At 38.4% G+C, this 17406-nt stretch overlaps 1 protein-coding gene across 1 annotated transcript; it reads right to left on the bottom strand.

Annotated features, from left to right (window-relative positions):
• Positions 1 to 452: 452 nt before the first annotated feature.
• LOC131696824 (tripartite motif-containing protein 16-like) lies at positions 453 to 6679 on the bottom strand. The gene is made up of 6 exons (XM_059016670.1): positions 6037 to 6679; positions 4714 to 4809; positions 4186 to 4419; positions 3872 to 4031; positions 3237 to 3302; positions 453 to 1590 (listed from the first exon to the last, which is right to left on the bottom strand). The coding sequence occupies exons 1-6, from the start codon at positions 6622 to 6624 to the stop codon at positions 1064 to 1066; spliced, it is 1671 nt and encodes a 556-aa protein (XP_058872653.1). The 5' UTR covers positions 6625 to 6679; the 3' UTR covers positions 453 to 1063.
• Positions 6680 to 17406: the final 10727 nt, after the last annotated feature.

Genomic DNA, 17406 nt, shown 5'->3' with positions numbered 1-17406 from the left:
ATTTCAGTTCTTCTATACTTCACACCCTCAGCTTCTGGGAGGATTCAGGTCTGTACCTGTAGTGTTCTTTGAGCAGCTTCACAATAGTATTACCCTGCTATCATTGGCTCCTTCAACTGGCAGGCAAACCTTTGAAAGATACAATAGGCTGAATTACTGTTTTTTTCTTCTTACACCAGACCCAGTAGTCACTGGACAAAGACCTGTATGAAATAGGCTGGTCTGCTGGTATTGTTTAGTTAAAGCAACACTGTGTGGTTATTGTTATAGTAGAATATATTTTATGTGTGTTTAACATTTTCTCCAAAGCTTTTCTGTGCACGTCACGTTTCCAGAGAGCAGCTGCTGTTGACAGACCACTTAGTTTATGTTAATTTCAGAAGTAGGTGCAGAACAAATCATTTATTGAAAATTAAAAACTTTACAAAACATTTAAAGGAAAAATGTTTGCATTAAAGTACAGAAACATAAAAAATGGTTATTAAAATGGTGCTTATTTACATTTGTGTTTTGGGTTTAATTTAAAACCTGATTATATATAGATTGACCTTAAACAGTGCTTTGAATAACAATAAACAATAAATTAATAAACAATAAACTAAATTTCAGACCTATGTAGCCAATGGAAGTGCAATATAGGAAGACATTGTGGAATTATTTAGTGATCTACAAACAACTTAAGAGATACTTATCAGTACTTGCTGTGGGAATTCTAGCACTGTGCAGAGATGCCAACTAAGTCTGCCACTTGGTTCTATTTATGTGTTTGTAATCAATAAATACTCAGGACATATTGAACATGTTATGCTGAAACAGCTGTACACTTGTGAGTGTTTACAATTACAAAAACACTAACCTGAAAGAGATTAAACTGTAAAAATGAGGCTGCCTCGGCTCCAAGTGTAAAAACAAATAATTCACCTTGTTTCACTCTGCAGGTGGCGCCGTTTTACCCCCTAACTTTCATCCAAAGTTTTGTCAGATTGAAAATTCCCTTCACCCGAGGAGTGGAGAGGACAGACAGGGAGTTTAATACAAAGGTTTTCTTACAGCACAAAACTGTCTAGTTCAGCTGGCAGATTGTTACAGGGGAACCAGAATAAATATAAACCCCAGGATAGAGCGGCTCAGTGAATGTGGTTTGGAATCTGTGCAGGAGGGTCATTGTGTCTGAGACGCCATAAAATGACAGTGTGCCAGCATTAAAGTTCAGATACACTCCTATTCTCGGGGAGCGTGGGGCAGTTATTGCAGTTTCATTGTTATTGTGCCGGGCAGTGTAACTGGAACCGGAGCAGAACAAACTCCAGGACTTGTCATTGTATCCAAGGACACAGGAAAGGTCCACTCCTTTCCTGCTGATTCCTTTATATGCAACTCCTATATAAGCCCCTCCCCCACTCCACTCAATCTCCCAGTAACTGTGAGTCCCAGACAAACCCTCTCTGCAAAGCACCTGGAGATAGTAATCAAATCTCTCTGGGTGATCAGAACATCTCTGGGTCTCTCCCCATGTCGCCTTTCTGTTCCCTTCAGACAGACAGAGCTCTCTATGCGCTGTGTTGGGGTCCAGTGTGAGCTGACAGGAATCTGATTGAAGAGAAGAGGACGGGTAGAGGAGAGAGGGTTAGAAAAGTCAAATCACTGAGAAAATCTCCATAGAACCAACCAAAAGTTAGACTTATAAATACATATTACAACAGGTTCTTTTTATAATGGCTGTTTCTGGCATAAGGCTACAACTTGAAAACAGAAGAGGCATTGAAGTACAAAGGTACAGAAGGGAGTAATAGGATTGTTTGTATATTTTGGATGAGTTTGCAGCTGGTAATCAATGCACAAAGTAATGATGCTATTCATTGTAAAATATTATACACTGCCCACCAACTAGTATTGTTTCAGATGAATACATGCAGAATGACTGGGGTGGGGTATTTGTTTCCATTTTCAACACTCAGACCCCTTGCTTAGTAAATATCTTGAATAGAATATCATCCACTAAAATCCCTCCACTGTCCTCCCTTTTCCCTGCTCCCTCCTCTATGTTCCCTCCTCCATTCTCCCTGCTGCCTCATTCCTCCTCCATGCTCCCTTCTCCCTGCTCCCTCCTCCATGCTTCTTCTTTTATGTTAACTACTCCCTCCTCCATGCTTCCTGCTCCCTCATCCATTCTCCCTTTTCTCTGCTTTCTCCTCAATCCTCCCTCTTCTATTCTCCCTCCTCCCTCTTCCCATTTTCCTGCTCCCTCCTCACTCCTCCATGCTCCCTTGTCCATAGTCCCGCATCCATGCTCCCTCCTCTATGCTCTTCCTTCCTGCTTCCTCCTCCATACTCTCTGCTCTCTCCTCCATCCTCCCTCCTCTATGCTCCCTCCACTCTACTTCTTCCTTCATGCTCCCTCCTCCCTGCTCACTCCTATATGCTCCCTGGTTCATGATATCTCCTCCATTCTCCCTCCTCCCTCCCCCTCCTCCCTCCTATTTTATAGACAAATATATTTAGACTGTGATGTTTAAGGTTGATAATCAACCTTACTGTATTTATTTCTGAATTTGGAGAAGTTCTCTCTTTTTATTTTTCTGTCTTCAAAAAACTGCTGCTGCTTTTAATTAAGCCCTCTTGCTGTTTGATTCTTTTGTTCATTATAATTCCTCGATCTTATCAAACTTCTTGAATCGGAACCAATCAAATGTAACTCTGCATACAATTACAGTTCACTTAATGTTCCTACTAGGTATGTGTTATATTTTACCCACTCAGACCCCTTGCTTACTAAATATCTTCAATAGAGTATTGTCCACTCTTCAAATATCTGTCTAATATAATGAGCTATCCATCCCACAAGTGCAGTGATACTGCAATATACATTTACTACCAGCACAGGATGACTGGGAAGGATAGCTGTTCATTTTACCCCACAACTGCTTTTACATGCATTGTACATGTATTAAAAGATGGGATGATTTTCTATTCAGGGATACCAAGATATTTAGGGAGAGAAAGGTCTGAGTGGAAAAACAGACAACAAATGCCCCTCTCCCAGTCATTCTGCATGTATTCATCTGAAACAATTTGTTGTCTGTTGGAGAGGAGTGTAGATTAATGGTTTACAATTACTAATAAATAATAATAATTGCTGCCCTCAAGCTCCACCCCTCCCTGTTCTGTAGTGTTAGCTCTTCTCACAATGGAGTGACACGTCTTTCAATTAAATGTTTCAGTGAAAACAGACTTACATTTTAAAAACTCAGCTCTGTTCCTTGGCTCTGGAGCCTGCAGACTGTAAACTGCAACTTCATTCACTTGGTCGAAAAAAAGAGAGAGAAATAGAATTGAAACATGTGTTGTTTAATGTGTGAATCCCTCTCTCTCTGTTTAAATGCTATTGTGTTGTTTTCTCATGTAATGCACTAGAAGCTTAAGGAGGCTGTGTGATCCAGTGGTTAAAGAAAAGGGCTTGTAACCAGAAGGTCACCGGTTCAAATCCCCCCCAGCGACTGACTCACTGTGTGACCTTAGCAAGTCACTTAATCTCCTTGTGCTCCGTCTTTTGGGTGAGACGTAGTTGTAAGTGACTCTGCAGCTGATGCATAGTTCACACACCCTAGTCTCTGTAAGTCACCTTGGATAAAGGTGTCTGCTAAATAAACAAATAATAAGAAACTCCCTTCCTGCTCTCATCACTTGGGATGTCACTGTAAATGAGCAGGGGCGTTTCAACCTGGGGAAATCATTTGAAATAAAACATCTGCAATATTCATATAGCCAACAATCTGCAAGAGGTCTTTATTAATGTCTTGCAAGTCCTGTCCCTCCTCAAGCCATGGTCTGTTTGAGAAATCTCTACCAAAGGAATCTATTTCACACCAACCTGTTGTGGTTATTTTGACTAATTCCCCCTTGCAGAAGTTCTCAATATGGTCTTTAAGTACAGATACAGCTTTCCTCACAGCCCCAAAAGAGATGTCTGTATTGACAGTAACGCTGGGTAAGTCTCCAGCTTCAGGAGGGGCACAGAGAGACTGGAAATTCTACAACAGGAAAGTGGAGAAAAGGAGTTTTCAGTGAAACAGAATGGGGTCCAAAACATTCCTGGGGAAAAGCAAGGATTCATTCAATTGGAGAGGTCTGTCTGAAACCGTCCCAGTTATGGACTTGAGATTTTCTAACAAGCAGTGATGTTACCTGTAGAAAATGGATGTGATCCTCTGTCTCTGAAAGCTGTTTCAGCTCAGCGTTTCTCCTCCTTAGCTCAGCAATCTCCTGCTCCAGTTTCTTCATGCGTCCTTCAGCCTCATTCACTGCAGCCTTCTCGTTAGCTCCAATCAGCTCAGTAACCTCATTGTGGATCTTCTCAATGGATCGGATCAGCTCAGTAAAGATCGTCTCACTTTCCTTTATTTCCCTCTGTGCAGATCTCTGAGTGAAATAACACAGTACGGGAGACATCCTTACAACTCATATCAGAAACACATAGCGATATTCTGTAGACTTCGGCAGATTTGCGCAAGTCCATTGATCAGTTTAGAAATCTGTTCTAATGGATGTGTAAATGGATAACAAGTGACAGGATTCAATCTTTTAATATTTCAAAATACAGTTTGTTCCATTTATTTTTCTTAATAATAATAATAATAATAATAATAATAATAATAATAATAATAATAATAATAATAATAATAATAATAATAACCCCCTCTTGTTAATACCCACTTTCAGTGACTTCACAGCCTGTTTCAGCTCATCCACGTCTTTCAGTCTCTCCTGGATTCTCTGTTGTATTTGTGTCTGTGTCTCTCCCAGCTTCTTCTGTGTAGAAACACAGTGACACAGTAACATTTCTCAATACAGACTATTTCAGAGCAAGCTGTGTTATTCACACCGCTCCCATTAATATGGAATTAGATTAACGATACAGACATTATGCAAACAGATACCCTACATGTCAATATCTAAAGGTATGCTATGTAAACTGTCAGAATAATTCTTAATTAAATGGAATGTAGCAAATTACATGATCTTTTTTTCACTGTCTCTTCATCTCCTTGTGATGTTTTCAGTGATTCGGAGCGGTCTTATTGCGATACTCAATTCTTATTCTAATGAGTCTATGTTATGGGGCCTTAACCTGAGTTCAGAAGCTGATCTTCAGTCTCGTTGCCAGTTATAGACATCTGCAGACAGGCTAGATCAGTCAACATGCCTGCATTGTGGCAAAAGCCAGCGCCATCTAGTGCACAGCTGCCAGCAATACAACAGGACACTTGACTTACAGCACCTGTCCACTAGATGGCACTGGCTCTTACTACTTGTGGTAAGGTTAGCATCAAGGCCCAGGTGTTATCGGCAGGGAGAGTGACTCAGACACAGAATTGCCTGTGTGGCATCAATTACCTATCTGGGAAATAGCCACACCTGTGATTGCTTGCAGGGACAGGTTTAACCCTGTCCCTGCTAACCTTACATTCTCCCACACACTCTTTACAAGGACAGGGCTGCTGCTCTGTCACACTGCTAACTGAGAACTGTTGCTGATCCAGCGTGTGTCACATTACATAAGCTTATGACAGGCACCTAGACAACTGAAGCTGCTTTCTCTAATGTAGATTGCATTTCATATGTATTTTGGGCACATGCTTTTGTTTATTTGTTTAAATCAGATACCAGGCTTTGTTTGTTACACAATTTAACTATGGTATGTTATATAAGATATGATATATGACAATAAAACATATTCAAACATGATATATAAGTTACACAATAAATAGTAAAATAACCGTATCAAAATAGTGAAAATGAAAAGCAATTGAACCGAATAAAAAGAAAACCCAAATAAACCAGAAACTACAAATATAAACCTAATCCATAATAATTTAGGCTGAGAAAGTAAAATAGGTCTCAATACAATATTCAATTCAATGCATTAATTGGTCTCAAAATGATAAAACTAGCTAACATTTTATAAATAGACACACTAAATATCCTGTGAATTCTTATCTTCTAGAATAGCTACAAGGAAATGGTTCAAACCCTTACCTGTTTCACACTCCTTTCTGTCTCAGCTGAGACTGTATCATGGCTCTTGTGTTCCTTGTCTGCACACAGCCAGCAAATACACATCTGATCGGTTCTACAAAAGACCTCAAAAACCTTCTGGTGTTCAGCACAAAGCTTCTGCTCCAGATTTTCAATAGCGTTGACCAGTTTGTGCCTCTTGAAAGCAACACCCTCATAGTGTGGCTTGACGTGTGTTTCACAATAAGAGGCCAGGCATGTCAAACAGGATTTCACAGCTTTAAACTTTCTCTCAGTGCAGACATCACACGGCACATCTCCAGGACCAGCGTAACATTGAGCAGGAGGAGGATTGAGCCTTCTCTTCTTGAATTCTCCAGCAATTTCAGCCAGGATGGTGTTTCTGCGCAGAACAGGCCTTCGGGTAAAGGTCTTTCTGCACTGAGGGCAGCTGTAGAAACGTCTATGTTCAGTCCGATCCCAGCAGTTCTTAATACACCCCATACAGTAACTGTGTCCACATGGAATAGCGACTGGGTCCTTCAAAATCTCCAGACACACTGCACACAACAACTGCTGCTCTGCTACCAGAATATTTGCTTCTGCCATTTCTGCTGTAGTGAGGCAGAGAGACTGACGATTTCACTACAAACGAAACTTCACTGTGCTGTGATTTCCTGGAATTGTGTAAAACTCCAAGAGGTGGGGTTTTGGACTGAGGCCAGGTTTAAACAAGCAGGAGGTGCAGAATCTGCTGAATGAGTGTGGGAGTGGCAGAGAGCAGAGAGTTGAGAGTGGGACTGTCACAGTAACCCTTTAACAACTATCCCTCCCCCCCCCCCCCCCCATCATGACACCCCTCATTTAACAATGAAAGATTGATTCAGGACAGCATATTATATGATATTGTAAATCCAAGCAAATATTTACAATATTAAGATTAGGAATTAAACAGCAGGGCTGATGAGTCTAACTTTGTGTTTCTGTCTAAAATCTATAATATGTAAACTTAGAAAGTTCTGTTACACTGACCGTATTTTTTTTTTACAACGGTTTGAACAGCATCTCTTTACTTGTCGTTACTGTATAACTTCTGTCAATAACTTCTGTCACAGTTTCTGTATAACTTCTGTCATAGGGCAGCAGTGTGGAGTAGTGGTGAGGGCTCTGGACTCTTGGCCGGAGGGTTGTGGTTTCAATCCCCAGTGGGGGACACTGCGGTTGTACTCTTGAGCAAGGTACTTTACCTAGATTGCTCCAGTAAAAACCCAACTGGATAAATGGGTAATTGTATGTAAAAATAATGTGATATCTGTATACTTTGATATCTTGTATCAATTGTAAGTTGCCCTGGATAAGGGCGTCTGCTAAGAAATAAATAATAATAATAATAACAAGTATAGCGTGTTGGATTTTTAAAGGCAGCAATAACCAGGGGTGTAGCTAGGAATGCATTTTTACCAAGGCAAAAATCTAATTTGTCTAAAAAAAACCCTCCATATCATATATATATATATATATATACACACAGTGCCTATAGAAAGTCTACACCCCCTTGAACTTTTTTCACATTTTGTTGTGTCAGTGCCTCAGAGTTTCATGCATTTAAATGAGGATTTTTTCCACTTATCAACACACCATACTCCACACTGTTAAGGCGAAAAAAGGTTTTACTGAGAAAAAAAATTATATTTTAAAAATACAAAACTGAAAGATCATAATTGGATAAGTCTCCACCCCCCCTGAGTTAATACTTGGTGAAATCACCTTTGGCAGCAATTACAGCTGTGAGTCTGTTGGGATAGGTCTCTACCAACTTTGCACACCTAGATTTGGCAATATTTGATCATTCTTCTTTACAAAACTGTTCAAACTCTGTCAAGTTCCTTGGGGAGCGTTGATGGACAGCAATCTTCAAGTCAAGCCACAAATTTTCAATTGGATTTAGGTCGGGGCTCTGACTAGGCCACTCAATGACATTTACCTTTTTGTTCCTTAGCCACTCCAGTGTAGCTTTGGCTGTGTGCTTTGGGTCGTTGTCATGCTGAAAGGTGAACTTCTGTCCCAGTTTCAGCTTTCTTGCAGAGGGCAGCAGGTTTTCCTAAAGGACTTCTCTGTACTTTGCTCCATTCATTTTCCCTTCTATCCTGACAAGTGCTCCAGTCCCTGCTGATGAGAAACATCCTCATAACATGATGCTGCCACCACCATGCTTTACAGTAGGGATGGTGTTCTTTGGGTGATGCTCTGTGTTGGGTTTGCACCAAACATAACGCTTTGCATTTTGGCCAAAAAATTCAATTTTAGTTTTGTCAGACCACAAAACATTTTGCCACATGGCTACAGAATCTCCAGTGTTTTTTTTTTGCATACTTCAAACGGGATTCAAGGTGAGCTTTCTTGAGTAATGGCTTCCTTCTTGCCACCCTACCATACAGGCCAGATTTTTTGGAGTTCTTGGGATATTGTTGTCACATGCAAACTTTGACCAGTCTTGGCCATAAAAGCCTGTAGCTCTTGCAAAGTTGCCATTGGCCTCTTGGTAGCCTCTCTGATCAGTCTCCTTCTTGCTCGGTCATCCAGTTTGGAGGGACGGCCTGATCTAGGCAGGGTCTTGGTGGTGCCATACACCTTCCACTTCTTAATAATCGTCTTGACCGTGCTCCAAGGGATATTCAAGACTTTATTTTTTTGATACCCATCCCCTGATCTGTGCCTTTCAACAACTTTGTCTCAGAGTTCTTTTGAAAGTGCCTTGGTGCTCATGGTTGAGTCTTTGCTTTGAAATGCACTACCCAACAGAGGGAACCTACAGGAACTGCTGAATTTATCCTGAAATCATGTGAATCACTACAATTTAACACAGGTGGAGGCCACTTAACTTGGTGTGTGATATTGAAGGCAATTGGTTACACCTGAGCTAATTTAGGATTGCTATTACAAGGGGGTGGACACTTATCCAACCAAACTATTTCAGTTTTTATTTTTAATTAATGTTAATTAATTAACTACAGACTTCTAGAATATTTTTGTTCACTTGGAAGTTGTGGGGCAGGATGTGTAGATAAATGAAAAAAAAACTATTTGAATGCATTTTAATTCCAGGCTATAAGGCAACAAAAGGTGAGCATTTTGAAAGGGTGTAGACTTTCTATAGGCACTGTATATATCTGTTATGAAGGTGAAAGTTATCATCTTATAAAGTCTAATGACTATTAATGCAAACTGCAAAGTAATATATGTCGCTAACTGTTTAGCCAGCGATCCACCTTGGATGATGTTTGAAATTTCATGACCCATATTATTTAAAACAAATTGGCTCCCAGCAAAACCACACCAACCTAAAATGACCATTTTCACACTGTAGAAATATGTGATATTAAAAGGGCAGGAAGAATAGAAGTTATAAATATGAATCAGTAGATGTGTTTATACCTTCACTGAGAGACATGCGTTTGATTCACTGCTACTGAAGTTAATGCTGAGACCAATGACACTGAAGTTAATGCTGAGACCGGTGACACTGATGCTACAAATGTCAGGACTTTCCAGTCCCTGACCACATTCCATGACTCACCTCTTCAGAAAGTATCTGTAGAACTCCTCTGTTTTTCCCCTTGGACACTTATCACCATTCCTTAAATGCACTTTACTTGTTCTTATCTTGTTCTCAGCTTTGTGCTGAACACCTAAATATTTTTGAGGTCTTTTGTAGAACCGATCAGACGTGTATTTGCTGGCTGTGTGCAGACAAGGAACACAAGACCCATGATACAGTCCCAGCTGAGACAGAAAGGACTGGGAAACAGGTAAGGGTTTGAACCATTTCCTTGTAGCTGTCCTAGATGATAAGGATTCACCAGGATATTTAGTGTGTCTATTTATAAAATGTTAGCTAGTTTTACATTAGATCAATTAGTGCATTGAATTGAATACTGTACTGAAACCTATTTTAATTTCTCAGCCTAATTTATTATGGATTGGGTTTATATTTGTAGTTTCTGGTTGATTTGGGGTTTCTTTTTATTCGGTTCAATTGCTTTTCATTTTCACTATTTTGATACGGTTATATTACTATTTATTGTGTAACTTATATATCATGTTTGAATATGTTTTATTATCATATATCATATCTTACATATCATACCATAGTTAAATTGTGTAACAAACAAAGCCTGGTTCCTGATTTAAACAAATAAGCAAAATATCTTGGTATCCTTGAATAGATAATCATCCCATCTTTTAATACATGTACAATACATGTAAAATCAGATTTGTGGTAAAATGAACAGCTATCCCTGATTATTATTATTATTATTATTATTATTATTATTATTATTATTATTATTATTATTATTATTATTTATTTCTTAGCAGACACCCTTACCCAGGATGACTTACAATTGTTACAAAGTATCACAGTACAAAGTACTGCATTATAAAATATCACATCACAAGTTATCGCTTCATAAAATATCACATTACAGAATATCATAATACAGGTAAGAGCAGTTCTGAAAGTACAATAAGATCAAATTCAGGTAACAACAACATAAAGAATACAGTTTGACTAAGAGCAGTTAAAACTTCTAGTAAATATTTACTTATATTAGTAAAGTCCAGTAAGAACACGTAATATAAATGGATAAGAATTATTTAAAATAAGAGCAATTATAAAGGTCACCCTACGCTATTAGTAAATATATATTACAGTATCACTGCACTTGTGTGATGGATTTCTCATTAAAATATTAGACAGATATTTGAAGAGTGGACGATATTCTATTCAAGATATTTAGTAAGCAAGGGGTCTGAGTGGGGGAAAAAAGACAGCAAATGCCCCAAACTCAGTGAATCTGCAATTATTCATCAGTCCCAATACTTGTTGCAGGGGAGAGTATAATATTTTACAATGATTAGCATCATTACTTTGTGCATTGATTGCCAGCTGTAAAATGAATTCACACAAACTCACCCAAAATAATACAAATAATCCCTTCTGTACCTTTGTACCTCAATGCCTCTTCTGTTTTCAAGTTGTAGCCTCATGTCAGAAACAGCCATTATAGCTGTTATATGTATTTATCAGTCTTTTTGTTGGTTCCGTACCATTCAAACCTAGTGGAGATTTTCTCAGTGATTTGACTTTTCTAACCATCTCTCCTGTATCCATCCTCTTCTCTTGAATCAGATTCCTGTCAGCTCACACTGGACCCCAACACAGCATATAGAAAGCTCTGTCTGTCTGAAGGGAACAGAAAGGTGACACGGAGGGGAGAGACCCAGAGATATCCAGGTGATCACCCAGAAAGATTTGACGTGTATGCCCAAGTGCTTTGCAGAGGGGGTTTGTCTGGGATTCACTGTTACTGGGAGATTGAGTGCAGTGGGGGAGGGTCTTACATAGGAGTCACATATAAAAGAATCAGCAGGAAAGGAGGGGATCATTCCTGTATACTTGGATTCAATAACAAGTCCTGGAGTTTGTTCTGCTCTGATTCCAATTACACTGCCCAGCACAATAACAATGAAACAGCAATAACTGCCCCCCACTCCCGTAGAATAAGAGTGTATCTGGACTTTAATGCCGGCACTCTGTCATTTTATGGCGTCTCTGACACAATGACCCTCCTGCACAGATTCCACTGTAAAAATCTGCCAGCTGAACTAGACAGTTTTGTGTTGTAAGAAAACCATTGTATTGAACTTTGTTTTTAGCAACAAATGGGTTTCATGTGAAACATGTTGATTGTCCCTATATGTGAGGCAAAGTATTACTGTTGATTAGAAAGAAGTACATATCAGCCTAATAACAAGGAATAATACATTCCCTTGGCAGCCCGCAGGTTAGCAAATCCAGCTTATTAATATTCCAATGTGCATGGGCAAGCGCCTTGTCATTTTTCATGGCTGTGACCCTGTATATATACAGCTGTAGTCAAAAGTTTACATACTTTAGTTTACAAAACTATTGCTTCAAAAGATTTTTCCTATAATTATTTGTTTTTGAGAAATTTCTAGAAATGATAAATTTCCATTGGGATATGTAAACTTTTGATGACAACTGTGTATATATACAATAGTTTTAAAGTGTTAATGATATTTCTAAGCAAAATACTAAGTTGTATGATACCTGGCCTTTAGTGTTTACATCACTGTTGCTAAACATTGTAACAATAACACGCATCAATATCTGTGGATATGACATGCATTGCATTATGGGTAGAGTATTACTTTGGGCTCCAAACGGAGCTCTTTCTAAAAGGCACAGTCTGGTAACAAGGCGTTATTGAAATGAGAATGTGATCTCAAGGGTTTCACTTGAGTAAAGAAAATGAACAATTGATTGATTCATATTTCAGCTGAATGTTTAGTAATTACCAGGGATCCTAGTTTAAAAAATAAACGAAATTCTCAAAAATTAAAAAAAAAAAAATTATTCTTCAATAAAAAAAAGCTAAAATTGAGTCTTCATCCACAAACAGTGCTACTGAATAACAGTTAACACAGGAAGTGTTTATTGGTACACTTTATTATTACATATGTGGTTAAATATAGTCAGATGTTTTCGCCAGAACTGTATTTCATTTCTTTTTTAAGAATTGTTATGTTTTATATATATATATATTTAAAAAATAGCATCCAGTAGTCAGTGCTGTAACAATTTTAAAAAAGTGAACTTAAGCTTTATTGTGTGTGTGTGTTTTCTTCTACTTTTTCTTCTTCGATTTCCATTAAATATGGCAAACATGTTTGTTCTGGTTGTTTTCCAGATTTTAGTAATGTGATCTAATAAAAAAATGAATTTAACTAACTGTGACATTTTCTTATTTATTAATACTAAAAATAGGAGGAGTGGCAAACACTGTTGCAGCAGCAAAAGTCATTCAAAATGATCTAGACAGCATTCAGAACTGGGCAGGCACACGGCAAATGACATTTAATAGAGAAAAGTGTAAGGTACTGCATGCAGGCAATAAAAATGTGCATTATAAATAGCATATGGGAGATACTGAAATTGAAGAAGGAATCTATGAAAAAGACCTAGGAGTTTATGATGACTCAGAAATGTTTTCATCTAGACAATGTGGGGAAGCTATAAAAAAGGCCAACAAGATGCTTGGATATATTGTGAAAAGTGTTGAATTTAAATCAAGGGAAGTAATATTAAAACTTTACAATGCATTAGTAAGACCTCATCTAGAATATTGTGATCACTTCTTGTCACCTCGTTACAAAAAGGATATTGCTGCTCTAGGAAGAGTGCAAAGAAGAGCAACCAGAAATATCCCGGGTTTAAAAGGCATGTTGTATGCAGACAGGCTAAAATAATTGAATCTATTCAGTCTTGAACTCAGAAGACTACGCGGCGATCTGATTCAAGCATTTAAAATTCTAAAAGGTATTGACAATGTCGACCCAGGGGATTTTTTCAAACTGAAAAAATAAACAGGGACCACGGGTCACAAATGGAGATTAGATAAAGGGGCATTCAGAACAGAAAATAGGAAGCACTTTTTTTACACAGAGAATTGTGAGGGTCTGGAACCAACTCCCCAGTAATGTTGTTGAAGCTGACACCCTGGGATCCTTCAAGAAGCAGCTTGATGAGATTCTGGGATCAATAAGCTACTAACAACTAAACGAGCAAGATGGGCCGAATGGCCTCCTCTCGTTTGTAAACTTTCTTATGTTCTTATGTTTTTAAATGTAAAGGTCAATTACTACCCCCACCCCCTCATTTAACATATATTGATAATATAACTGGGATAGTAAGGTATGTTACACAGCAGAGTCTGCAGGACTTGTGTTAATATAGAGCTGACTTATTCATCCAGTCAGTAAACAAGACAAATATGAAACTGTTTTCTTATTCTTCTAAAATAAATGAAACAATAAATACATAGATTTCTAAAACCAAATCCATGTTAACTAACATATTCACGTTGCTAATGATTAGCCTGTGTAATAAATAATCCATTCCTTACTCAAGTTTGCGTTTTATTGTCTTATCAATATTGAACAATCCATTTCCTACAAATTGAGAAAAAAAACTCTGATGTTTTATTATGTTAAACGGTGACCCTGAAGTCAGCCTATAGATTACTAAAAATATGAATTAAACTAAACAACTCAAATATCAACAGAAACGTATTTGTTAATAATTAATTAGACTGTAATGTGGTGGTTTGGTTCTGGGGTCTGATGGAGTCGCTTCACTGTTCTGGTCAACGACATGTATGCCTACAGTTATACCTGCTTCTAAAATGCGGTCTCATATACAGTCTATGCAGGCGGCTCATGAAAAATACATATCGATTGGTCAAATGAGTTCCTCCTTTGCATGTGCTGAAAAAAGCTTAGACTGTTTTTTCTACTTTTCTTTTTGGGAAAAATACCAACCGTGGCCGCTAGATGACACTAAATTCCACAATTTCAGAATAAAGAAAAGCTAAAAAAATACACAAGTATTAACTAAGTGTTGTTTTTTTACAGATTTAACTTTTTTAAAAAATCAGTTTTAGCTTAATACATACATTTTAACAAGACATATTTAAACATTTTGAAATGTGTACTTTCAGCTATTATTTAAAATTGTTGAAAACACGTATTAAAATGACAATTAAATCCGAAAAAAAATGCTTCAGTGTTTAATTTAATTTTTTTACACTTGGCAAGTCAACATTTAAAGCTGACACGTTAAATCTGTGAATCTAACAAATAATTCTGTGAATTAAAAACATGGAACATAAATCCTTATTTCACACTTGGCATCAACATTTAGCGAACAGATAAATCCGAATATGATACCTCCAACACTGAGACATTGTCGCCCCCTGCTGTCAGAAACGAAGAACTGCAGTTTAAACTTCTCAAACAAGGATTGTTGGATATCGGCTTCCCTTTGATCAAGGTGTTTCTTAGAGCATTTTACAGCACTGAGGAATCCCCCTGCATTGCTCTTCAGATCAGTAATGACCCTGATAGCTCTAATGTTACCAGTCATAAACGCTGTGATAATAGGGACCTGTGTATCCTAACCATTTCAAATATAAAATTCTACTTTTTACACTAAACCTTCACATATATTAGATTTATTTTACTGTCAAAATGAACAGAAATAAATACAATCGAAGAAAGCACATCGTCTTATTGAATTCAAAAGTGACATTTTACAGAATTTCACTCAACACAAGTGATGTTGCTTAACTCAGGAGCGACTGTAAAATAATCAGAAGCATTGGTAATAATTAAGAGCCACACTCAGAACTGCAAACTGGTTTCTTCTGCATTTTAAAACGCTCTGACGTCCGTCAGCTTGGCTTCCATCAGAGAGCAATGCCTGCAGACAAACCCAGGATTCCTCTCCAGTATAATGCAATATTACACAGTGACAGAGTGACAGTGAGCTGCTTCAATTCCAATCAAAGGGAATCATGTGAAATATCTGCTGGACAGCTGCTCCAATGCATTGCTATTATTGAAGAGTGAAGAACGAACTGTTACAGAGGAGCCTAAAAACCCTTCAAGAAACAACATATAAACAGACAGACGAGCACATCAGTGTCAAAACAGACACCTTGGGGCTGAATCACCTGCCATACCACTGTCAGGAGGGTGTAGGACCCCCCTGGGACTGATAAATCTGCCATACCACTGTCAGTAGGGTATAGGACCCCCCTGGGACTGAATCACCTGCCATACCACTGTCAGTAGGGTGTAGGGCCCCCAGGCCAGCCAGATGACAGTGATTGGTCCTGGCAGATTGAGAGTCTGCAAGGTATTTAAATTGTTCTGGAGGGATGCATGATCATCCCTCGGTGATTCCCATCAGCCACTAATTCCTTCATAAGAATATAAGAACATAAGAAAGTTTACAAACGAGAGAAGGCCATTCAGCCCATCTTGCTCGTTTGGTTGTTAGTAGCTTATTGATCCCAGAATCTCATCAAGCAGCTTCTTTAAGGATCCCAGGGTGTCAGATTCAACAACATTACTGGGGAGTTGGTTCCAGACGCTCACAATTCTCTGTGTAAAAAAGTGCCTCATTTTTTCTGTTCTGAATGCCCCTTTTATGACCCCTGGTCCTTCTTTCTTTTTTCAGGTCAAAAAAGTCAAAGAAGTCCCCTGGGTCGACATTGTCTATACCTTTTAGTATTTTGAATGCTTGAATCCGATCACTGCGTATTCTTTGTTCAAGACTGAATAGATTCAAATCTTTTAACCTGTCTGCATACGGCATGCCTTTTAAACCTGGGATAATTCTGGTTGCTCTTCTTTGCACTCTTTCTAGAGCAGCAATATCCTTTTTGTAACGAGGTGACCAGAACTAAACACAATATTGGAGGTGAGGTCTTACTAATGCATTGTAAAGTTTTAACATTACTTCCCTTGATTTAAATTCAACACTTTTCAGAATATATCTGAGCATCTTGTTGGACTTTTTTTATAGCTTCCCCACATTGTCTAGATGAAGACATTTCTGAGTCAACATAAACTCCTAGGTCTTTTTCATAGATTCCTTCTTCAATTTCAGTATCTCACATATGATATGATAATGCACATTTGTATTGCCTGCGTGCAGTACTTTACACTTTTCTCTATTAAATGTCATTTCCCAGGGAACTTGTATGTTATTGCATTGGGGTAGAAGTCTGTTCTCCAGAATGAGCCACACATAGAGAGAGTCCTATCACTGTGGAGACTGTTGTTCCTTGTGAATGAAACATCAGGATTGTGTGCAGTCTTGGATACGGCAGTGAAGCGAGCACTTCCTACTGTCAGCCCTCTCTCAAAGTCACTGCAATAGGATCTGATGTGCTGTTTTACCATTGGAACTGAAACTGACTGGCAACAGGGAGATGCAGCTTTTATACGTCCCAGAATCCATGCCAGGGATCTGGAGAACAACTGAAGCAGTCACTGCGGCTCTGCCTGCTTCTCATATCGCAGGGGTCTAGCATCAATAAGTGCTGACAGGTCTGTGCTGTTCTGTTGTGTCTGTCATTGCTGGGAAATTGAATGCACATATTGTGATTCCAGCCCAGGATCACACTTCATGGTGAATCGAGGGTATTGACGCAACTATTCCAATGGCTGGAGTTCCATCCTTCTCATATTCCTGTACAGAACTAGACACTCTAACACAGCAGTCAAACAGAAGCAATGTTTTGCTTAAATAGTTAGTAAGCACCGTGAATAAATTCTAATCAGAAACAGCATCAGAAAATCCTCATCAGGTAAGAAATGTAAAGAACATGATGACATTTAAACCTTTAACCTCAGTGTGGTCCCCATGAGTGTTCATTAATATCTATTTATCAGGAGAGTTTTCAAAATGAACAATTGTATCTGTTCATGAAAACACAGCAGCATGGCTGATTGAAATGA

This window comes from Acipenser ruthenus, chromosome 53, assembly GCF_902713425.1.
Source record: "Acipenser ruthenus chromosome 53, fAciRut3.2 maternal haplotype, whole genome shotgun sequence".
Lineage (NCBI taxonomy): Eukaryota > Metazoa > Chordata > Actinopteri > Acipenseriformes > Acipenseridae > Acipenser > Acipenser ruthenus.
The sequence above is the reverse complement of the archived record's forward strand: the minus strand, read 5'-3'. Positions and strand labels throughout refer to the sequence as shown.

Excerpts from the sequence above, each read along its gene's own strand:
- LOC131696824 (XM_059016670.1), bottom strand. The coding sequence starts at position 6,624 with ATGGCAGAAGCAAATATTCTGGTAGCAGAGCAGCAGTTGTTGTGTGCA. Across the intron at positions 4,420-4,713 it reads AGGCTGTGAAGTCACTGAAA|AGATCTGCACAGAGGGAAAT; the intron begins GTGGGTATTAAC and ends TATTTCACTCAG. Across the intron at positions 4,032-4,185 it reads ATCACATCCATTTTCTACAG|AATTTCCAGTCTCTCTGTGC; the intron begins GTAACATCACTG and ends TTCCTGTTGTAG.